Source organism: Phocoena phocoena, chromosome 3 (genome assembly GCF_963924675.1).
Source record: "Phocoena phocoena chromosome 3, mPhoPho1.1, whole genome shotgun sequence".
NCBI lineage: Eukaryota > Metazoa > Chordata > Mammalia > Artiodactyla > Phocoenidae > Phocoena > Phocoena phocoena.
The window spans coordinates 40,638,203-40,662,704 of NC_089221.1; the positions used below are offsets into that span (position 1 = coordinate 40,638,203).

The 24,502-nt window shown below is 37.3% G+C and overlaps 1 protein-coding gene across 1 annotated transcript in view; it reads left to right on the forward strand.

The window, feature by feature from the left end:
- The window catches only part of ITGA1 (integrin subunit alpha 1), a 105,896-nt gene that overhangs the window by 47,157 nt on the left and 34,237 nt on the right, over nucleotides 1–24,502 (forward strand). The window contains exons 10-15 of the mRNA XM_065873644.1: nucleotides 1,208–1,281; nucleotides 1,984–2,128; nucleotides 14,215–14,357; nucleotides 18,315–18,458; nucleotides 19,643–19,900; nucleotides 22,565–22,695. Coding sequence (XP_065729716.1) covers nucleotides 1,208–1,281; nucleotides 1,984–2,128; nucleotides 14,215–14,357; nucleotides 18,315–18,458; nucleotides 19,643–19,900; nucleotides 22,565–22,695 — 895 coding nt within the window. The remainder of the gene's footprint in view (nucleotides 1–1,207; nucleotides 1,282–1,983; nucleotides 2,129–14,214; nucleotides 14,358–18,314; nucleotides 18,459–19,642; nucleotides 19,901–22,564; nucleotides 22,696–24,502) is intronic.

The following is a 24,502-nucleotide window of genomic DNA, read 5'->3' on the forward strand; positions in this document are numbered from 1 at the left end:
AATGATATAGTTGAATTCTTGATTGATTCTAACCTAATGTTAATTTCCCCATTTAATCTAGTCCTATAAAAAGGTAATTACTGATGTATTGGTTAACAAATTTATGCAGGTAAATAACTAGTAAATAAGTTTGGTTTCACAAATTTGATTGTTCTCATGCCTCAGTGAGAGTAGTTTGACTTTTAAAAAATTATGTGCTATTTTTAACTTATCAGCAAGGCCAAATAAATCAGTAACTCCCTCCTGAAAGCAAATTAATCAACATTCCCTTAATCCCCTTAGGAGGCTGTGGCTTTGGCTTGTGAATATTCTGAGAGGAGCACACTCCCATAGAATGCTCTGGATTATTTCTGTGTTTCAGTAAAGAGCTTCAAAATGGGCACAGGATCTTTAAAAAAAAAAAGCGTGATTGAACGGCATGTGGCCTGGAGCCCTGTCAGAAAGTCCCCTCCTGATCTGTGAGTGACACCCACAGCCAGAAATCAGAGCAAATACCAACCCAAGAATCCCTAAACCCTTTATCACACAATGGAATTCTGAGATTGACATAGGGCAGGAAATGCAAGTGAGGCTGGTACAATCAAGAAACCTCTTTAGAGCTTCCCTGGTGGTGCAGTGGTTGAGAGTCCGCCTGCCGATGCGGGGACGTGGGTTCGTGCCGGGAGGTTCCCACGCCGTGGAGCGTCTGGGCCCGTGAGCCATGGCCGCTGGGCCTGCGTGTCCCGAGCCTGTGCTCTGCAACGGGAGAGGCCAAAGGGGTGAGAGGCCCTCGTACCGCAAAAACAAAAAAAAGAAACCTCTTTAAATATGTGAATCAAATGTTATTATCCCTGTGACATATCAGGTAAGTTTAGCCTAATCTCAGGAGGATTCCCAGGGCATGAGGGTGAGACACAGAGCTTTCAGCCACGTTGATCCAAAGCTCCATAGGATCTGTAAGAGTGCTAGAGTATAAGAACAGAAGGATTAATTCAACTCCTCCAGCCAGGATGGGGAAACTAACAGTCAGGAATGTGAGACACAGCCCTTCTGCTAACCCTCTCCGTCCTCCACCCAGCCCTACCTAGGAATTTTGAGTTTGAGAAATGTGTGGCTGAAAATGCCCTAAAGATGCTAGAAGTTCTGGTTGGTCAAGACCACAGACTGTACTAGGTCTCTGTCTTCTGCAAATCAGCAGTGTGCTAAAGGCAATTCTCCTCTGTTACAGCTACAGCTGACCAGTCGGCAGCTTCTTTTGAAATGGAAATGTCTCAGACCGGCTTCAGTGCTCATTATTCACAGGTACATTGACCACTTGGTAGAAAACTTTTTTTTTTTTTGAGGTTTCCTTTCCCAGAGTCAACACCCAGACATCAGCATTACAGGTGCAACTTGCAGCTCATGGCATGAGCAGTTATTCAGACCATGTTGTTTCTAATCCAAATAGGAAACAGCATTTCACAGGCTTCTTATTAGGAAAGCATGTTATCATGCACAGCTGACTACATTGTACTAATAATTGTGAATCAGACAGTTTGAGGTCTGCCTTCTATAATTATACATCTAGCTAAATAAAATATTTAACATATTTGCTAAAGATATGGAATGTATCTTTTTCTTGGTGTCAAGGTATTCAAGGGTCTTGCTAGAATTCCATGTTCAAGACCCAGGCTTCTTAGCAGTCATAAAGCAGAAAGGCAAGATTAGAAAATATATCCTTTGTAGCTGATGGAAGAAATGGTACCATGGTCCCTGCACAAGAATATTGACATTTCAGTGTGTAATTGTACTGTATGACCTAGGGAAATTTACTTATTCTGCCTCAGTTTCTTCTGTAAAAGAAGTGGTAATAATGGCATCTAGCCCAATGGATTATTGTGACAATTTTATGATTTAATATATGTAAAGCACTTTGAACAGTACTTAACATATTGTTAATGCTACGTAAGTGTTTGCTCTTACTATTTTTGTTAAATATCATTGTTTTCTCTATTTGGATATAAGGACTGGGTCATGCTTGGAGCAGTAGGAGCCTATGATTGGAATGGAACAGTCGTCATGCAGAAGGCTAATCAAATCCTAATTCCCCAAAACACGACCTTTAATGTTGAGTCTACCAAAAAGAATGAACCTCTTGCTTCTTATTTAGGTAAAGTTTGTATGTAATTGAGAGAAAGTTTGTTTGTTTTTTTTTAATTTTTATGTTTTTTATTTTTAGTATTATTTGCTTATATTTATATAGGCGTATTTTGTAAGAGAGATCACGTCTAAGAGTTAGATATTTTAGATGTTAGAGACCCATGATGGCCTCTGAGTAGCCTTAGCAAAAATAACAGAACGTGGAGGAGCCTTTCTCAGAAGGGCTGCTACACGGGAAGTGATTTGGGCTGAAACACACATTTTTTGAGGTCTCTCTGTGTCTGGTATTCGTGTTAATGTCAAGAAGTGCTTCAGACCCAGTGGACAGGAAACAAAGGTAGAAAAAGAAAACTTGACTCGGCCTATCCTGAAGATCAGACTCCCATATTCTCTTAAATATCCTCTGTCATTAGTTTCTCTCTATGGGTCCTAATTTTGGAAAGTAAACTTTTAACTTGTTTTGTCATATGACTTCTTTAATACCTCTGTTCACAATCAGATACATATTGAAGTGAAACCCAGTAATGTAACGATTTTCCAAAGACTTGCCTAGAACGAGGAGGTGTGTGGCTGGTGTCACTTTATTCTGAATCTGTGTCAGGCTGGGAGCTGCCTGGGGGATGGCTGGGGACTCTTCTGTCACTGGTCGAGCTCAGTAAACACTTGGGAGGGACTAGGATGGAAAGGACCCTCAGGGTATGATTTCTCAGCTCTCTCTTTTCACTCAACAAATATTTTGGGAGCATCTCTCTTGCCCCAGGCATTGTTCTTGGTGCTGGGAATACAGTGGTAAAGAAAACAAATACGTGCTGTGTTCATATTTTAGCATGTTAGCAGTCCTGTCTGGGATCTTTATGTCCTGGAAGTCTTTTTCTCCCTCTATCCCAGTTTCTTTCTATTTTATAGGAAGGTGGCAGGTCTTTACTGGCACAGCCATACATCTTATTCAAGGGCACGTATTAAAGCTGTAGAGGCAACAGGATTTAAGAAGAATAAAGAGTCTAAGCAGTTTCGATAATTAAAAATATAGTGGTAAGCAGCAGGTATAATGGGAGTGCTAAACCCCCATAAGACATGTTAAACTGCGCTAATGGAAGTCTAGTCTATTTCTCATAAAAGTCCTATTTCATTCTGCCCTAGTCGGAGCAGCTAAAGTATTCTAAGCATTGTCCTAAGCATCACACATTACAAAAGAAAATGCCAAACTAGAATTGCCGGTAAAAAACTATCTGAAGGATACAGATCTAAAAACAATCCCCATCTACACATCCTTCTCCCCACCAAACCTGAAAAAACTTGTGGTTAGAAAACAAAGTATACACTACATGTCTTTTAAATATTTGGAGGATTGTGATATAAAATAAAGGGGTTGGCATTAAAATTCATATTGAGTTTTACAATTAAAAGAGATCTTAGAAAGCGAATGGTACACATCTAATTTGCCAAATTAAGAAATTGAGGAGTAGAAATATTATGTCGCCGCTAACTGTGGCAAATCTGAAAGTAGAATCTAGGTTTTTTGATTCTTATTCCAGTGTTCATTTCGCCATGCTAAAATGCCTGATTCTGGGTTGATCAAGGAAGCACTTATAAATAATGAGTACCTGCAATGTGCCAAACATTCAGTTATAAATTGAGGATAACAAGATAAATAAGGGATGTTTATCCCTGTATTGATGAAGCTTACCTTTCTGGATAAGAGACAATAACAGAACCAACCAAATCCTGTCAGTATGATATGAGCTGTGACACAGAATACCTAAAAAAGAGGAAAGGAGGTTAGGTTAAATAATTTCTTTTTTTAATTTTTATTTTTTTATTGTTTTATACAGCAGGTTCTTATTAGTTATCCATTTTATACATATTAGTGTATATATGTCAGTCCCAATATCCCAATTCATCACACCACCCCCCTCCCCCGCCAGCCACTTTCCCCCATTGGTGTCCATACATTTGTTCTCTACATCTGTGTCTCCATTTCTGCCCTGCAAACCAGTTCATCTGTACCATTTTTCTAGGTTTCACATATATGCGTTAATATACGATATTTGTTTTTCTCTTTCTGACTTACTTCACTCTGTATGACAGTCTCTAGATCCATCCATGTCTCTACAAATAACCCAATTTTGTTCCTCATTATGGCTGAGTAATATTCCATTGTATATATATACCACATCTTCTTTATCCATTCGTCTGTTGATGGGCATTTAGGTTGCTTCCATGACATGGCTATTATAAATAGTGCTGAAATGAACATTGGGGTGCATGTGTCTTTTTGAATTGTGGTTTTCTCTGGGTACATGCGCAGTAGTGGGATTGCTGGGTCATATGGTAATTCTATTTTTAGTTTTTTAAGGAACCTCCATACTGTTCTCCATAGTGGCTGTATCAATTTACATTCTCACCAACAGTGCAAGAGGGTTCCCCTTTTTCCACACCCTCTCCAGCATTTGTTGTTTGTAGATTTTCTGATGATGCCCATTCTAACTGGTATGAGGTGATACCTCATTGTAGTTTTGATTTGCATTTCTCTAATAATTAGTGATGTTGAGCAGTTTTTCCTGTGCTTCTTGGCCATCTGTATGTCTTCTTTGGAGAAATGTCTATTTAGGTCTCCTGCCTGTTTTTGGATTGGGTTGTTTGTTTTTTTAATATTGAGCTGCATAAGCTATTTATATATTTTGGAGATTAGTCCTTTGTCCATTGATTCATTTGCAAATATTTTCTCCCATTCTGAGGGTTGTCTTTTCATCTTGATTGTAGTTTCCTTTGCTTTGCAAAAACTTTTAAGTTTCATTAGGTCCCATTTGGTTTTTCTTTTTTGCTTTTCTTTCCATTACTCTAAGAGGTGGATCAAAACAAATCTTGCTGTGATTTATGTCAAAGAGTGTTCTCCCTATGTTTTCCTCTAAGAGTTTTATAGTGTCCAGTCTTACATTTAGACCTCTAATCCATTTTGAGTTTATTTTTGTATATGGTGTTAGAGAGTGTTCTAATTTCATTCTTTTACATGTAGCTGTCCAGTTTTCCCAGCACCACTTATTGAAGACACTGTCTTTTATCTATTGTATATCCTTGCCTCCTTTGTCATAGATTAGTTGACCATAGGTGCGTGGGCTTATCTCTGGGCTTTGTATCCTGTTCCATTGATCTATATTTCTGTTTTTGTGCCAGTAGCATATTGTCTTGATTACTGTAGCTTTGTAGTATAGTCTGAAGTCCGGGAGTCTGATTCCTCCAGCTCCGTTTTTTTCCCTCAAGACTGCTTTGGCTATTCGAGGTCTTTTGTATCTCCACACAAATTTTAAGGTTTTTTGTTCTCGTTCTGTAAAAACTGCCATTGGTAATTTGATGGGGATTGCATTGAATCTGTAGATTGCTTTGGGTAGTAGAGTCATTTTCACAATATTGATTCTTCCAATCCAAGAACATGGTATATCTCTCCATCTGTTTGTATTATCTTTAATTTCTTTCATCAGTGTCTTATAGTTTTCTGCATACAAGTCTTTTGCCTCCTTAGGTAGGTTTGTTCCTAGGTATTTTATTCTTTTTGTTGCAATGGTAAATGGAAATGTTTTCTTAATTTCTCTTCCAGATTTTTCATCATTAGTGTATAGGAATGCAAGAGATTTCTCTGCATTAATTTTGTATCCTGCAACTGTACCAAATTCATTGATTAGCTCTCATAGTTTTCTGGTGGCATCTTTAGCATTCTCTATGTATACTATCATGTCATCTGCAAATAGTGACAGTTTTACTTCTTCTTTTCCAGTTTGTATTCCTTTTATTTCTTTTTCTTCTCTGATTGCTGTGGCTAGGACTTCCAAAACTATTTTGAATAATAGTGGTGAGAGTGGACATCCTTGTCTTTTTCCTGATCTTAGAGGAAATGGTTTCAGTTTTTCACCATTGAGAATGATATTTGCTATAGGTTTGTCATATATGGCCTTTATTATGTTGAGGTAGGTTCCCTCTATGCCTACTTTCTGGAGAGTTTTTATCATAAATGGGTGTTGAATTTTGTCAAAAGCTTTTTCTGCATTTATTGAGATGATCATATGGTTTTTCTTCTTCAGTTTGTTAATATGGTGTGTCACATTGATTGATTTCCGTATATTGAAGAAAATCCTTGCATCCCTGGGATAAATCCAACTTGATCATGTTGTATGATCCTTTTAATGTGTTGTTGGATTCTGTGTGCTAGTATCTTGTTGAGGATTTTTGCATCTACATTTATCAGTGATATTGGCCTGTAATTTTCTTTTTTTGTAGTATCTTTGTCTGGTTTTGGTATCAGGGTGATGGTGGCCTCATAGAATGAGTTTGGAAGTGTTCCTTCCTCTGCAATTTTTTGGAAGAGTTTGAGAAGGATGGCTCTTAGCTCTTCTCTAAATGTTTGATAGAATTCACCTGTGAAGCCATCTGGTCCTGGACTTTTATTTGTTGGAAGATTTTTAATCACAGTTTCAGTTTCATTACTTGTGATTGGTCTCTTCATATTTTCTATTTCTTCCTGGTTCAGTCTTGGAAGGTTATACCCTTCTAAGAATTTGTCCATTTTTTCCAGGTTGTCCATTTTATTGGCATAGAGTTGCTTGTAGTAGTCTCTTTGGATGCTTTATTTCTGTGGTGTCTGTTGTAACGTCTTCTTTTTCATTTCTAATTTCATTGATTTGAGTCCTCTCCCTCTTTTTCTTGATGAGTCTGGCTAATGGTTTATCCATTTTGTTTATCTTCTCAAAGAACCAGCTTTTAGTTTTATTGATCTTTGCTATTGTTTTCTTTGTTTCTGTTTCATTTATTTCTGCTCTGATCTTTATGATTTCTTTCCTTCTACTAACTTTGGGTTTTGTTTATACTTCTTTCTCTAGTTCCTTTAGGTGTAAGGTTACATTGTTTATTTGAGATTTTTCATGTTTCTTGAGGTAGGCTTGTATTGCTATAAACTTCCCTCTTAGAACTGCTTTTGCTGCGTCTCATAGGTTTTGGATCGTCGTGTTTTCATTGTCATTTGTCTCTAGGTATTTTCTGATTTCCTCTTTGATTTCTTCAGTGATCTCTTGGTTATTTAGTAACATATTGTTTAGCCTCCATGTGTTTGTCTTTTTTATGTATTTTCCCCTATAATTGATTTCTAATCTCATAGCATTGTGGTCAGAAAAGATACTTGACATGATTTCAATTTTCTTAAATTTACTGAGGCTTAATTTGTGACCCAAGATATGATCTACCCTGGAGAATGTTCTGTACACACTTGAGAAGAAAGTGTGATCTGCTGTTTTTGGATGGAATGTCCTATAAATATCAATTAAATCTATCTGGTCTATTGTGTCATTTAAAGCTTCTGTTTCCTTATTTATTTTCATTTTGGATGATCTGTCCATTGGTGTAAGTGAGATGTTAAAGTCCCCCACTATTATTTTGTTACTGTCGATTTCCTCTTTTATAGCTGTTAACAGTTGCCTTATGTATTAAGGTGCTCCTATGTTGGGTGCATATATATTTATAATTGTTCTATCTTATTCTGGGGTTGATCCCTTGATCATTATGTAGTGTCCTTCCTTGTCTCTTGTAACATTCTTTTTTTTAAAGTCTATTTTATCTGATATGAGTATTGCTACTCCAGCTTTCTTTTGATTTCCATTTGCATGGAGTATCTTTCTCCATCTCCTCACTTTCAATATGTATTTGTCCCTAGGTCTGACGTAAGTCTCTTATAGACAGCATATATATGGGGCTTGTTTTTATCCATTCAGCGAGCCTGTGTCTTTTGGTTGGAGCATTTAACCCATTTACATTGAAGGTAATTATCAATATGTATGTTCCTATTACCATATTCTTAGTTGTTATGGGTTTGTTTTTGTAGGTCCTTTTCTTCTCTTGTGTTTCCCACTTAGAGAAGTTCCTTTAGCATTTGTTGTAGAGCTGGTTTGGTGGTGCTGAATTCTCTTAGCTTTTGCTTGTCTGCAAAGCTTTTGATTTCTCCACCGAATCTGAATGAGATCCTTGCCGGGTAGAGTAATCTTGGTTGTAGGTTCTTCCCTTTCATCACTTTAAATATGTCATGCCACTCCCTTCTGGCTTCTAGAGTTGCTCCTGAGAAATCAGCTGTTAACCTTATGGGAGTTCCCTTGTATGTTAATTGTCGTTTTTCCCTGTTGCTTTCAATAACTTTTCTTTGTCTTTAATTTTTGCCAACTTGATTACTATGTGTCTCGGCGTGTTTCTCCTTGGGTTTATCCTTCCTGGGACTCTCTGCCCTTCCTGGACTTGGGTGGCTATTTCCTTTCCCATGTTAGGGAAGTTTTCAACTATATTCTCTTGAAATATTTTCTCAGGTCCTTTCTCTCTCTCTTCTCCTTCTGAGACCCCTATGATGTGAATGTTGTTGCATCTAATGTTGTCCCAGAAGTCTCTTAGGCTGTCTTCACTTCTTTTCATTCTTTTTTCCTTATTCTGTTCCACAGCAGTGAATTCCACCATTCTGTCTTCCAGGTCACTTATCCGTTCTTCTGCCTTAGTTATTCTGCTATTGAGTCCTTCTAGTGTATTTTTCATTTCAGTTATTGTATTGTTCATCTCTGTTTTTTTGTTATTTAATTCTTCTAGGTCTTTGTTAACCATTTCTTGCGTCTTCTTGATCTTTGCCTCCATTCTTTTTCCGAGGTCCTGGATCATCTTCACTATCGTTAATCTGAATTCTTTTTCTGGAGGGTTGCCTATCTCCACTGTATTTAGTTGTTTTTCTTGGGTTTTACCTTGTTCCTTCATTTGGTACATAGCTCTCTGCCTTTTCATCTTGTCTGTCTTTCTGTGAATATGGTTTTTTTTCCACAGGCTGCAGGATTGTAGTTCTTCTTGCTTCTGCTGTGTGCCCTCTGTTGGATGAGGCTATCTAAGAGGCTTGTGCAAGTTTCCTGATGGGAGGGACTGGTGGTGGGTAGAGCTGGCTGTTGCACTCATGGGCAGAGCTCAGTAAAACTTTCATATGCTTGTCTGCTGATGGGTGAGGCTGGGTTCCCTCCCTGTTGGTTGTTTGGCCTGATGTGACCCAACACTTGAGCCTACCAGGGCTCTTTGGTGGGGCTAATGGCGGACTCTGGAAGGGCTCACATCAAGGAGTACTTCCCAGAACTTCTGCTGCCAGTGTCCTTGTCCCCACGGTGAGCCACAGCCACCCTCGCCTGTGCAGGAGACCCTCCAACACTAGCAGGTAGGTCTGGTTCAGTCTCCTGTGGGGTTACTGCTCCTTCCCCTGGGTCCCAATATGCACACTTTTTTGTGTGTGCCCTCCAAGAGTGGAGTCTCTGTTTTCCCCAGTCCTGTCAAAGTCCTGCAGTCAAATCCCACTAGCCTCCAAAGTCTGATTCTCTAGGAATTCCTCCTCCCATTGCTGGACCCCCAAGTTGGGAAGCCTGACATGGGGCTCAAAGCCTTCACTCCAGTAGGTGGACTTCTGTGGTATAAGTGATCTCCAGTTTGTGAATCACCCACCCAGCAGTTATGGGATTTGATTTTATTGTGATTGCACCCCTCCCACCATCTCATTGTGGCTTCTCCTTTGTCTTTGGGTGTGGGGTATATTTTTTGGTGAGTTCCAGTGTCTTCCTGTCAATGATTGTTCAGCAGTTAGATGTGATTCTGGTGCTCTCGTAAGAAGGAGTTAGAGCACGTCCTTTTACTCCTCCATCTTGAGCCAATCTCAGGTTAAATAATTTCTAAAAGTTCTTCATGTTCTAAGATTCTATGAGACTGTTCTATGTGAAATACCTTGAAATCAAGAACCAGTTTAACCTGTGGTTTCTTTCCATCCTAGATAGAAGAATCTGAGAACATTTGTCCTCATATGTAACAGTGGCATATAAAGTAATATAACTTTTTAGGAAAGTCATTTGACAGTGTGTATCCAGAGCCATAAAAATGTTTACATCACCTTGACCTCGAAATTTCATTTCTGAGGATCTAACCTAAAGAAAAAATCCAATTATTTAAGAATGCCAAGGGAACAGTTGTTTTCATAGTATTTTATTGAGGTAAATGGCATATCCTTAATGTTCAAAAATAAGGGAATAGTTAAGTAAGTGGTAAATAGTAAATCCACTTAATGGAACATCATGAACCCATAAAAATAAAAATTATAAAGCTGCTGATCCCATCATACTTGAAGTGACTTGAAGTGGTTTGGGCACTGTGTATACAGTCAGACAGTACAGCGATACTCTTAGGTCATAGAATCTTGAGTTTGTTTTCTGACTCTGCCCCTGGTTATGACTTTAGACAAATTGCCTTATTCCTTAAAACCTCAATTTGCTTATTTATTAAAAAATATATATAAAATTTGGGTTGTTATGAAAATGAGATTAAATAATACCTGTAAGGTGCTTAGTGTTGTGCTTGACAGACAGCTGACCCTCAATAGGTATTGTCTATTGTTGTATATTATGTAATATTGTATAGAAAACATTCCTCTTATTATTAGTATTATGATAGGCAGAACAATGCCCTAAAGATGTCCATGTCCTAATCCCAAGATCCAGATCTTATATGGCAAAAGGGACATTGCAGATGTGATTAAGTTAAAGATCTTGACATGAGGAGATTATCCTGAGATACCTGGCTGGGCCCAATCTCATCACATGGATTTTTAAAATCAGAGAAGCTTTCCTGGATGTGGACAGGGGATGATAGAACTATAGAAAAATGGTCAGAGATATGCAATATTGGCTTTTAAGATGGAGAAGGGGGGCCACAGCTAAGGAATGTGGGTGGTCTCTAGAAGCCACAGTGGGCAAGGAAATGGATTCTCCTCTACAGCATCCAGGAGGAACCCAGCCCTGCCAACACCGTGATTTTAGCCCAGGGAGACCTAGGTCTGATTTCTAACTTTAAAAGATAATATATTTGTAATGTGTTACCATCAAGTTTATGGTAATTTGGTACAACAGCAATAGAAAACTAATACAGCTGTATTATATACCTACTAAGAGTAGCTGACATTAATACTACTACTAATTAGTATTGAATAGTTAAAACATTAAAGACATTACCCACAAAGACATTGAAGTCCACAAAGATGTGAGTGACATTGTCACTTCTCTAGGGAAGTTCACACACTTTAACACGATATTTAATAATATATTAAATAATAATGTTATTTTATAAATAACACTATAGTAATTTTGGTATTCTGAGTGATTATCATGGAATTCCTTAAAAACAAATAAACTTAAAGAACCCTAAATCTATTATTCTCAAAAACCTTGGGTTAATGATTTGCTTAGAGCAGACTTAGAGAATTCAAGACTGAAAGATACTGCTGTAGGCAAAAAAAGTTAAGACAACCTTCATTTCTGACCACAGTATTTATAATACCTGACTCCTGTTTGCCCAGAAAAGGAAATTTGTGGGTATGTTGTCTACAGTCTGCTCAGATGATGTGTTTTTTTGGTTTGTTTCAGAAATCCTTTCATTATCTTAGTCACAGGTTGGTGCTTTAGACATTTTGCCAACATAAAGTCTATTATATGTAAGATTTCTTCCAAAATAGAAAAGCACTCAGAAAGAGGTCAGGGGAGAAAAATAGCTTTTTTTCCCCAAAATATTATTCTAAATCTAAAATTAGGCTTTCAAAATGTTTCCTTGTATAGGTTACACATTAAGAAGAGTTTGAATGTGTTCTCCCAATCCATGTGGATTGAAAGTTGTTAGACTATGGAAATTCTTACTGAAGAAGAAAAGTGAGAGGTAGACAGTTTATTAAAAAATCCCATAATAACCAATAATAATCAGAAAGAAGCAGGAACTGAAGCTGTGCAACCTCCCTCAAGATGGAATCATCCACCTGTCTTTCTATAGCCCAGTAACTGCCTTTTGCCAACATGCACTCGGCAAGTGGGTTTGCTGGTGAGAATACAGTCGAGATCCTGTTCCCTACCTCCCCCCATCCACAGTTTGCTGATTTCTAATCACGCTAGACTGATTCACGAGGAAAAGTAAAGATGTGAGGCCAATTCATGACATCAAGTCAAATCCTACCTGTTTCCCCTTACCTCACCAGATCCTAGCACTTTTCCCAAGAAGTGAATCGTGAGAGCTGACAGGATTTACTCTTTATAAATCTACACACAGAACCATGACATCAATTTTCCTTTCTCTTCAATCATGTGCCTCTCCTTTTCAGAAAGTGATATTAAGCTTTTAAATCTTTATAAATATTATCCTTCTATTACGACTAGACTTTACTGGGCCCTTGTTCTCACTTTTCCTTTATTGTCTTTAGATGCCCGAGCTTCAACCAGGACTACCTGACTGGTTGTTATTGTCACTGTGAAGATTTCAGCTAACGGTTTAGTAATCAATTGCGCATCCTCAAAGTCAAGTAGATAATCACACAACTCCAAGCCTCACACATAATTTTCAACTTATTTTTTAAAGGTTCTTTTATCAGTTTGCATTCATAGCTCTGAAAATTGCAAAAAAAAATCGCTGTGTACTCTCACCCCACTCACCCCACTCTCTTCTTAATATTTCTAATAGAGCTGCATGAAATACAACCTTTGTTTTGCACAGTCTTCTTTTCCATTTTATTTATGTATAAACATGACCCTAAAGTTTTTATTTTTTAAGCAATACTGTGGTTAGTAACATAAAAATATAACACATTACACATTAGAAAAAGAATATTTTACAGTCTCTATTATGTATAGTAAATTTTTTAAAAAGCTCTAAGTTGAATAAATGAAAATGTGAGAAAAATATTCATGAAGGGGAATATGGCTGAGGAATTGTGTTCCTTTAGGACTTGTAAGAATAAACATATTTCAGTATAAAACTTCTGTTCCTCTTTTAAAGTTTTGGAAGAAAGTGGAACTATTATCTTATGGTAAAATACTTGGTAAGTAAGTTATCAATATAATCTTTTTTTTAGTAAAAAATGCTATTCTGTGGCATTTGGAAAAATAATCTGCCTTCTACTCCAATTGATGGACAGTTCTGGTTATAAGAACATTTCTTCCTCCTGTAGAGTTGAAATCTCCACGTGGTAATTTTTATCTATTGATTTAGCTCTGTTCTCTAGAGATACAAAGAATAAATCTAATTCTTCACTCAAAAATTAATAATCTGCTTTAAAGACACAGTTTAAAATTTTAAAGGTCATGAAGCCCCAATTTAAAAAGAGGAATAATTGTGAAAAACTGTTCAAGCTCACTTTTAATCAAGCAAATGAAAATTTAAATCACAGCAAGGTGATATTGTTTAACATTTATTACAGCATGCACAATTTTAAATAAAAGTAATGTACCTAATGTTTGTAAGAATTTGGTTAAACTACTCTCTCCAGTGGCTGTTCATGGAATGAATTAGTACAAATATTCTGGAAACAATTTGTCAGATATTATAAGAACCATTAAAAATTTGCTCCAGTAATCTATTCCTTGAAATTTGTCATCAAAAAAATCCAAAAGAAAGAAAAAAATTAAATACTCAAAGATGTCTTTGCAGGCTTAAGTGTAATGCCAAAAAATTTAAAAACCACCTAAATTCCACCATTCCAACAGGGAATGGTCCTATGGTATAAACACAAGGCATTTATACCTTAACTGAGAAGGAAGCTTCAACCATTTAAAATTACAATTAAAAACCTAGGTAGCAATACAGAAAACGTTTACATTTACTATGATTACAACTGTATAAAGTTATGGATTTCTATAGCACAGACACATGCATCCAAATAAAATACAATTGATTTATTTCAAAGGGGTAAATTGAGCTTGCGAGAGTTTTGTATGTGTGTGTGTGTGTTTTCTTTTCCTGTCAATGTTATATCATTTGTGCTTTTAAACAATGAAAAACTGAGGTTTGGGGAAAAATACCTTTTCAGAATGAAGCAGTTGTGGTAGATAATTAGGGAGCACACTAAAAGCTTCTACCTAAACAAACTTTCCTGCATTAAAGTGTATATATTTATTTTCAAAAAAAGAGAAGTCCATATAAACATATAACAATGATTCTCCCAACCGTTTAAAATGGATCTTAATTTATTCCATGCAAACTCCAAGGGGGCAGTGAGTATATCCAGCGTCTGTCTTTCATTAGGTTACACAGTAAACTCTGCCACTGTTTCTGGAGATGTGCTCTACATTGCCGGACAGCCACGGTACAATCATACAGGCCAGGTGGTCATCTACAGGATGGAGGATGGAGACATCAGGATTCTCCAGACACTCCATGGAGAACAGGTAAACTTCAAAATCGTTGTTTTAAATTAATCCATTCACACTCTATGTAAGTTAAACTGTCTGTTGTCCTAAACTTTTTAAAAAACAGTACCCCCATATTCAACATGCACTGTGAACAGGACCCCACGTTAAGTTCCTCGGAGGAATCTAAAGTGTCTCTGTCTTTGGCATCAGTAATATTTCAGCTGGATGGAGGTAGGTGTAGGATGTGTAGATAATGATGTAGATACAGATGTACAAACATATACACAAGCAAAGAAATCTAAAACATTAATAAGCATGAAAGTGCCAGGGCCACAGACAGTAAATTCAGAACATAGAAAGATTCTTTTAAGCTAGGATGGTACAGAAATTCTTAATAAGAGATAAAATGTGGGCTAGTCTAGAAGAAAGACAGAACGTAGATAGGTAGAAAACACAGTGAAAGAGCCAGTGGGGCCCAACTGTGTGAGGTTTTGAATGGTAGACTAAGGAATTTGGATTTTCCCCTGGAGGTGATGGGAAATAATTTGTAATGTGTAAAGTCAGAGAATTCTCATTAGATAATATTGAATATTAAAAGTCGTTTAAGAAATTATATATGCAATATGCAAACATAAGTATATATAAGTCTTTTTTAAACTGCAAGAAACATCTGTGCTGTTGTTGGTTATTATTAAATGGTGATAATTTGGGTAATTTTTATTCCTTTCTTCATAGTTTTCTGCATTTTCCAGGTATTCTAGAATGAGATTTTATTCTACATTCCTCATAGGATGGGGGTGTTCTTGGGCTTCACTAAACATTCCAACTCACTAGACTAACCCCCCGACACACACTCACACAAACTACTCAGAAGGGCAGGGCAGCACCGGCCTCCCTCCCCTGTAGGAGCCCTGGAAGCAGCCCAGCACAACAGCACAGCTGAGATGCCAAGAGACAGACACTTAAAGCAGGTGCAGGAGCTGCCCTGGCTTTAAAGCCCTACAGGAGCCAACATCTTTTATAACAGCACCATAGACATAGCTTCCCTGAGTCCTGCTAAAGGCATGCAGTTAGAAGAGTCACTGCAATCTAGGAAGCCCAAAATATGTTATCTCCATCGGGTGTTTATAGTTCCACCCAGCCTAAATGCAATGTTCCAATCAGAGGTTTTTTTCACCACACTCAATGTTGCTAAGTGTTATAGCTGAATATGATGATCATATTTCCAGGGGGACAGAGTTAGAATAAGCCAAAGGTCAGATTCTCTTTTCCCAGCTGAGGGGGTGTTATTAACCCTTTGACAACATTTATAATCAGAAAATGCATAAACAATAAAAAACAAGGCTTTTATTGGAGCTGAAGGATGAGGCGAGAAGAACCTGAAATGATAGATCAACAATAAAAATAGAAAAGGAAGGGATGTGGCAGACATAAATAAGGAAGAATTGACAAGATTGTAAAAGAAACCATTTGGGTGACATCTTAGGCCCATTATCACTCTATTGATTGTCTCTAAGACAGGAAGTGTAAAATTTTGTGAAAAAAATTGCTTATGAACACTTGAGGAGAGTATCACGAATAATGTAAATCATGAGTGATTTGAGTTTCAAGCCTGGGAGTCTGGGAGAAAGGGCGCCATGATTAGAATGTCAGCAACTCATAAAAACAAAAATAAACAAATGGGACCTAATGAAACTTAAAAGCTTTTGCAAAGCAAAGGAAACTACAATCAAGATGAAAAGACAACCCTCAGAATGGGAGAAAATATTTGCAAATGAATCAATGGACAAAGGATTAATCTCCAAAATATATAAACAGCTCATGCAGGTCAATATTAAATAAACAAACAACCCAATCCAAAAATGGACAGAAGACCTAAATTGACATTTCTCCAAAGAAGACATACAGATGGCCAAGGAGCACATGAAAAGCTGCTCAACATCACTAATTATTAGAGAAATGCAAATCAAAACTACAATGAGGTATCACCTCACACCAGTTAGAATGGGCATCATCAGAAAATCTACAAACAACAAATGTGCAGAAAAGGGAACCCTCTTGTGCTGTTGGTGAGAATGTAAATTGATACAGCCACTATGGAGGACAGTATGGAGGTTCCTTAAAAAACTAAAAATAGAATTACCATATGACCCAGCAATCCCACTACTGGGCATGTACCCAGAGAAAACCACAATTCAAAAAGACACATGCACCCCAATGTTCATTGCAGCACTATTTATAATAGCGATGTCATGGAAGCAACCCAAATGCCCATCAACAGACAAATGGATAAAGAAGATGTGGTACATATATACAATGGAATATTACTCAGCCATAATGAGGAACAAAATTGGGTTATTTGTAGAGACATGGATGGGTCTAGAGACTGTCATACAGAGTGAAGTAAGTCAGAAAGAGAAAAACAAATATATTAACGCATATATGTGAAACCTAGAAAAATGGTACAGATGAACCGGTTTTCAGGGCAGAAATTGAGACACAGATGTAGAGAACAAATGTATGGACACCAAGGGGGGAAAGCGGAGGTGGGCGGTGTGTGTGCTGGATTGGACGATTGGGATTGACAGGTATACACTGATGTGTATAAAATGGTTGACTAATAGGAACCTGCTGTATAAAAAAATAAATGAAATAAAATTCAGAAAAAAGAAAGCATGTCAGCAACTCAAGCAGTTTAGATATTTTTTAAATGGTATTTGGTTTTAGACATGTTTTCTGTAACAGTGAGCACAAATCCAAATGGTTGCAGGTGGCAGGGAGGTAAGCAAATAAAAAAGCTGCTGGACAGAAGACAATAGAAAGTGGGAGGCATGGGCTGGGCAGCTTGTGAACCATCTACAGGCTTAGCCCCTGCTCAGCTTCAGATGGCTATTGCCATGTGGGAATGAAGACCCAATATTGCCAGATCTTACAACATTTTATTTAACATTTGTAATTAATTCAACCTAAAACAAAGACCTTTGAAACCTTTCATAAGCCTGTTAGAAAAGGACATTCAAAAAAATCAATGTCTAGCAGCTGTCTGGCTATGTGTAGAAATGTAGAACTGGGAGTCTTGAGAAGGAAGATGGAGTGCATTTGCCATTTGAGATAGTGGGAATTGGTAGGGGAGGATTGGTCATCTAAGGAAGGGAATGGTTGCATGTCTGAACTCAGGGGAGGCCAAAATCTAGGGAATGGAAGGAGAGAAAGGAGCCAGCAAAATGGAAAGAAAGAATGGTTTGTGATACTGTGGCAGAATCAGAAGAGCAAAAGTAAAGTCATGGAAGATGACAGGAGATTTCAAGGAAAAAATTATACAGCATGTCGAATATCAAACACAGGTCAACATTTGAGAAAGTTATTGCACTTGGATAATGAAGCACAAGTACCCTGAATTTCCCTAAAGTTCATCCCTATCATTAAATAGAAAACACAGTCCTGCTAGAGGATGGTCCCCCAGCAATCCTTTTATATTTCTCTATCTCTCATAGCTGCTGGGACAAGACTTAGCGATTTTGTTGAGTAGACAGTCTTCTAAGACTCTAAGGTGAAATATGTTGCCCCAGTGTTCTGAGATAATTCAGTTCCTCATGGTGTATTTAAACATATACTGAAGCCATTCAGGAATGCCTTCTATTGTTTATTTCATTTATTTCCTTAAAAAATTGTTGTATTATTACTGATCTTTTCTGATTTATGGAGAAGAGAGGTTAGGGTGAAATACAGAGGAAATCCTTTCTCTTATTCTCAAGCTACAGAATCTATGACAACTGCTCATCCCCCAGGATGGACCTAATATTCATTAGCTTCATGCAAGAGCCAATAAAGAGCTCTCAGGTAGCATCAGTTTCTATATTTCATTTCCTTTGTCATCTGACTCCCAAATACTCTTCTCAATTGGTATAAGTAAGAGAAATGCAGGTTTTTAGTTTCCTTGAGAATTTCTGATGTTCATCAGACTGTTTTGTTCTGTTTTGTCTTGTGTCCTAGATCGGTTCCTACTTTGGAAGTGTTTTGACAACAATTGACATTGATAAAGATTCTAATACTGACATTCTTCTGGTCGGGGCTCCCATGTTCATGGGAACAGAGAAGGAGGAACAAGGAAAAGTGTACATCTATGCTCTGAATCAGGTAATGGTAACCGTAACCTGATAACTTTGGTTGAAATCTGGGAGAATCTTTCTTTCTTAAAATTTCAATTAATAATGTTCTAATTTTTCACTCACTTCGGCAAAAGGAGCAAAGAAGCTTTCAGGGCCAGCCTACCTCACTAACTCCTCAGTCTCTAAACGAACATTTAGAATTCTGATAAAGTAGTTCAAACCGTTAGATATTTTCTGCTTGTAAATGTGAACTTTTTAAAGAGTATATAGAATAAAGATAAATAAATCTCACTAAATTGCTAAATTCACAGGGCAACCATTCATGAGCTCTGGTCTAGAGGTGGGTCACGTTAACAGTTCAAGCTCTGTGTGTGTGTGTGTGTGTGTGTGTGTGTGTGTGTGTGTGTGTAAAGGGGGAAGGGGGAGAGACTGTGGAGAAGCACTGACTTTTAAGGCAGTGACACCAAAGACTTTGAGCAAACTGCTATGGTCTTTGGAATACTTCACTCTGCTACAGTGAGATTTTGTTTCTCTGATCCTAACTTTAGCCATCATTTGCTAAGCGAAATAATTCTTGATTTCTTCATTAGAAAAATTTTTTGATGTTTTGATGTTTAAAAAATCTTCATTAGATTTTTTGCAAAGTTGGCTTGTATCTATTTAGCTTGTTAAATTATTAGAGTCTTTCCCATATTAATTATTTTAAATCATAAATTACATATCTTTCTTCCTATCATCTTTTTGATTCCTCCTGTCAACATTTTTTTGGCCCTGTGCTGTTTTTCCCTTTTTTCCCAAGAAAATCTGTTCCTGTTCATCATTGCTAGCACTTTCCGTCCTTTATAGGGGAGAATAGAGACTTTTCCAAAAAGCACAATAATGGGTGAAGAAAGGATAGTGACACGAATTGAGGATTTTAAAATTCAGCTCTTCAGCTTTAAAAAGCTGTTGTGAGTTATGTACTCACTTGATTACATTAAAAGGAGAATCCATTAAAATCCTCAGTACATCATCTTTCCCACATTTCTACAGTCTGTTCTTTGAAATCTCTAACTTTGCTCTCAGATAGACACACTTTTTAAGAAATTTTACAAACTTTACCATTGAGGTACAAATGGTTTTTAGTAGCACTGATTTAGTATGTACTTAGAAACTTCGCTCTTCTGTAGTAATGACAGAAATCCATAAGTATCCTGTTTATCTTTCTTCCAGACAAGGTTTGAATATCAAATGAGCCTGGAACCCATGAAGCAGACTTGCTGTTCGTCTCTGAAGCACAATTCATGCACAAAGGAAAACAAAAATGAACCATGTGGAGCTCGTTTTGGAACAGCTATTTCTGCTGTGAAAGACCTCAATCTTGATGGATTTAATGACATCGTGATAGGAGCACCCCTGGAAGATGATCATGGGGGAGCCGTGTACATTTATCATGGAAGTGGCAAGACTATAAGGGAAGAGTATGCACAAGTAAGAAGTTAAACCTACAGATTCTTTTATTTAATTATAATTTAGTGTAGCAGGAGTGGATGTTACTGCAATACAACAGTGGTGTATTGTCATACAATCAGTAGCAATATATGGGTTTTTTTAGCTTTATTATTCATTGAGATAACATTGGTTTATTATATTACACGTATATTTCTGATTCTGTGATTCTTGCCCTTAAGTGATAAGTGGGTTCAATACCAATGTCTTGTTTCATGAGTTATTTTTTTTCCTCTGTCTCTTGGGAAACTAGATATCTAATTCTGTTTTCTTTATAGAAGAATTACTTGTAATTTTATTCTTTTATCTAGTTTTTTTCTTTTTTCTGTTATTTGCCTTGTCTCCATGACCTGATCTTTTGAAATGGTTAAAAAAAGCAAAACAGGGGCTTCCCTGGTGGCGCAGTGGTTGAGAGTCCGCCTGCTGATGCAGGGAACACGGGTTCGTGCGCCGGTCTGGGAGGATCCCACATGTTGTCGCGGAGCGGCTGGGCCCGTGAGCCATGGCCGCTGAGCCTGCGCATCCACAGCCTGTGCTCCGCAACGGGAGAGGCCACAACAGTGAGAGGCCCATGTACCACAAAAAAAAAAAAAAAAAAAAAAAAAGCAAAACAAAAGAACGCTTTTTAACAATGCTATTTAACATCTACAGTGTGCCTGATCATAAACAGAGGATACCACTTTCTGAGTAAGAGAACAATAATTACATGATTTGGCCAATAAAGGAGATGAAATTGTTTTTATATTCAATACCCATGTTTTTATAGTAAAATCACATTAAGTTTATATTTATGAATTAAACTGGTATATTTTCATCAAATAAATTTGGGCTTCTGAAGGTTTATAATTTTCTCCCAAGTAATCCCTCTTGGAAAAAAATAATCTGAATAATTAAACTTAACCTTCAGGGGATTTCTTTTGTTCTTGTTTTAAATTTATTGTCAGTTAATGACTCTAATACACAAATGTAACTTTTTCCTACCTGAGAAAAATGTCCATCTACAGAAGTGTTTCATGCATTATAAAAGTAAAAGAGTTTAAAGGAATTCTTCTAATGTAGTTGTCTGTTTTTAAGTAACCATAGTTAATTAGGCATTGAACAACTACTTGTAAACAAAATAGAATTCACTACTTTTCTAGCTTACATAACATGAAAAGAAAAGCAGAACATCGGTTATTTCTCTTTACAGTTGATTGTTCTTCGGTTCTGTAGTCAATAGAATTCTCAAAATATATTCATGTCTTGCGAAGTTGTGCTTAATTTTTCATAAAGTCATAATGACCTTAATAGTGAAACAACAAAATAAAGAGCATATTTCTGTAATGACACTGCTATCCATTTAATAAGTGATTTGCTTCTGTTAAAAATCTTCGTGGTTTTTTGTAACTGGAAATAGGCTGTATTAACTATGGGGGCGTGATAGAATCAGGGACTGAAGGAAGGAGTTTCTTGTGTTCTACCCCTTTATTCATTCAGTTTCAATCCCTCACATTTAATGGAGTGGCATTAGCAGTAGAAAAAGAAGGATTTTTAAATCATTAGTAAGTAGACTAGATTGCCATAAGCAATTAATTTTGTAAAATGGTGCTAAATCAAGGTGCAGCTTTAAGCAACAAAAACAATAAAGAATATTAGAGTTGAGTTTGTTTAATTATTGGCAAAATGCTTTCCCAAAGATAGGTGAGGATGTGCTCATTCATTTCCATGGTAACTAGAGGTGCTGCTTGTGTATGGAATGGTCCAGAACCAAACTGAATCAAGTCCTCCAGCAACAGTGGGGCTGATAACTCCTGATTTTTTTGCTGAAAAAATAAGGAAATAATTTCCACTGAGCCACAAACATTTAAGCATGAAAAATGTTTCCATCTGGTTTGCCTTATTTTGCTTCTTATTTTATGATATTTAAGTGGGAAAACAGGAGGATAAGGAGATCCCGAGTTTAGGGAGTGTCTGTCAGTCGGGTTTCCCTGCCATCAGGTTCTATTAAAATATTATCAGCTTGAACCCAAGCTAAGTCAGGAAGTACAGATGTCAAACATATTATGTATGGTAATGTGCACAGATCAGTCTTCGAGAACTCCATATTCATTGTGCCTTCCCAACGTTGTGGATACGTATGAATGAAATTGAGTCTATTATGCTCTTGACTTTCAGAACCACTTTTGACAGACAGTAAAGATTGCATATTGAAAAATGTATTTGATAGCATGTATTATTTATACCCAGCCTCAGAGTTCAGTGAACCCCAAACTGACCCTAGGATAATTTTGTACTCCCCCTCTTGCTTGTATGATGTGTTTACAGCACCTTTAAATATCTCTGTGTAATGGAATTGAACAGGAACTAGAAAGTAGAGCCAATTACTCATAATGTTTTCCTTGAGGATTGGACAAGATGACGTTATATATTTTCCCCTCTCCCTGGTGTCAATAACCCTGAAATGATTTTGTCTGCACTATAAAAAGAATATCCTTTGGGAATATCTGAGTAATTCCTCTTGTCTCCACATGAGGGGCCTCTTGGGCAGGTTTCCAAAAGATCTCTAATTTAATTTTTTGTTAACCAATCCAAGTTCTCAGATTTATTTGAAACTGTTTTTGAAGAGACTCTTCTGACATTAAAAACTCTCTGCTGGGATTTTCACAGCGTATTCCATCAGGGGGAGATGGCGAGACACTGAAATTTTTTGGCCAGTCTATCCACGGAGAAATGGATTTAAATGGTGACGGTCTGACTGATGTCACTATTGGGGGCCTTGGTGGTGCTGCCCTCTTCTGGTATGTATTTGAATAACATCCAATTAATATGATAATATTTTCCAAACAGTTCCAGAGCTCAGAGTATGATTAGAATTTATACACCAAATGTCTGTTTCTCTTTGTGCTCCATTATTCAGATAAAAATTATGCAGTTTGGGAATCTGAGAAGTTGATAAATCTTAAAAATAGAGAAACCATATTAAAGGAACAAATAGAATCAACACTTAATTGGGGTATCTATTATGTAATTGTCACTAACATAAGTATTCTGCTTGTAGGGAAGCATAGGGGGAAAGTGAGCCTCATACAGGATGTATATAAACAAGAAACTTTCCCTCATTTACCTAACACATAGAACGACATTTGCGCACCACTGTCTGATTATGTTTACATTGTTGGTCAAGCACAGAAGCGTCTACAGTAATATCTTTTCTCAGCCTTTAAAATGCCTGCATCCCCAAATTAACTTCAGTTAACTGTAAAATCCTCATCAATCGTCACGTATATTCATCAATACCATTTTATTAATCAATTAACTTATTAATAAAAATAATTTATAGCATTAATAACTAGCTTTAACTAGTTAATAAGACATGATTTCAAAAAGGTTCTATTTGAAAAAAATGTGACGAAAACATGTCAATAACCTTAACGAGAAATCTGTGTGATAATTTTGAAATATGTTGCAAACTTGGTTAAGACATATAAAAGGAAGGATTTAATAAATAAAAAAAATATTTATGCCATGTGCCTCAATGGAAAGTCCACATGTTGATTCTTTCAAATTAATCATTAGTTTAGTGCGATTCAGATAGTCTTTTGCCAAACTTTATGTAGAAGGATAGTAAAGAAAATTGTGAAAGAGGTGAAGATAGAGACTGGAAAATATGACTTTGTCATAATTTAAGATAATCCTTAAGAACTAATGGTCAAGTAAAAGTTGTACACTAAACTATACAGAGTAACCATTATGTTTTTTAAAAAATATTTTTAACTGTACAGTAGAGGGAAAGGAAAGCTGAAAGGTGATGCCTAGGAGGAGAGAATGCTGGGCAGCAATGGCTGTGACTTTCGGGGGAGCCCACCCGAAACCAAGGGTCCAGACCAGAAGTCACCAGTTTCGGGAACAAAGAGAACATTTAGTTTTTGTTTGAACTGTTAATCCTGGATTAATTCATTAAGATAATCTTTACCCAGGAATATTTATTGTATTCACCCCTGTATATTAAAAAATATACATAGTTTTTTTTGTTTTGTTTTTTGTGGTACGCGGGCCTCTCACTGCTGTGGCCTCTCCCGTTGCAGAGCACAGGCTCTGGATGCGCAGGCTCAGCGGCCATGGCTCACGGGCCTAGCCGCTCTGCGGCATGTGGGATCTTCCTGGACCGGGGCACAAACCCGTGTCCCCTGCATCGGCAGGCGGACTCTCAACCACTGCGCCACCAGGGAAGCCCAAAAAATATACATACATTTTAAGGACGATTTTTATTCTCCAGTTTTGCCTCAAGGGCTTCTTACAAAGCCCTGAAAACTTGTTTCTGGCCTTTCCTGTCCCCAGTCAAGGCTTTATCATCGAGGGGCCAGAATGACAGACTTGGGTCCCTGTTGTTGCCCAGCAAAATGGACTAAACCAGTATACTGCAGCGTGAAGACCAAGATTTTCAATGCTGAAGGAGGTATTGAGAGTAAATATGGATGACAGGTGACAAACGTAGGCCCACCCAGCAGTCAGGGACATCCAGGAGCAGATGGGAGAACCCCATCCTGTGGGTAGACTGAGCCACAGACGCTGTAAAGATCTGCATGGGGCAGAGACGAGATGTGG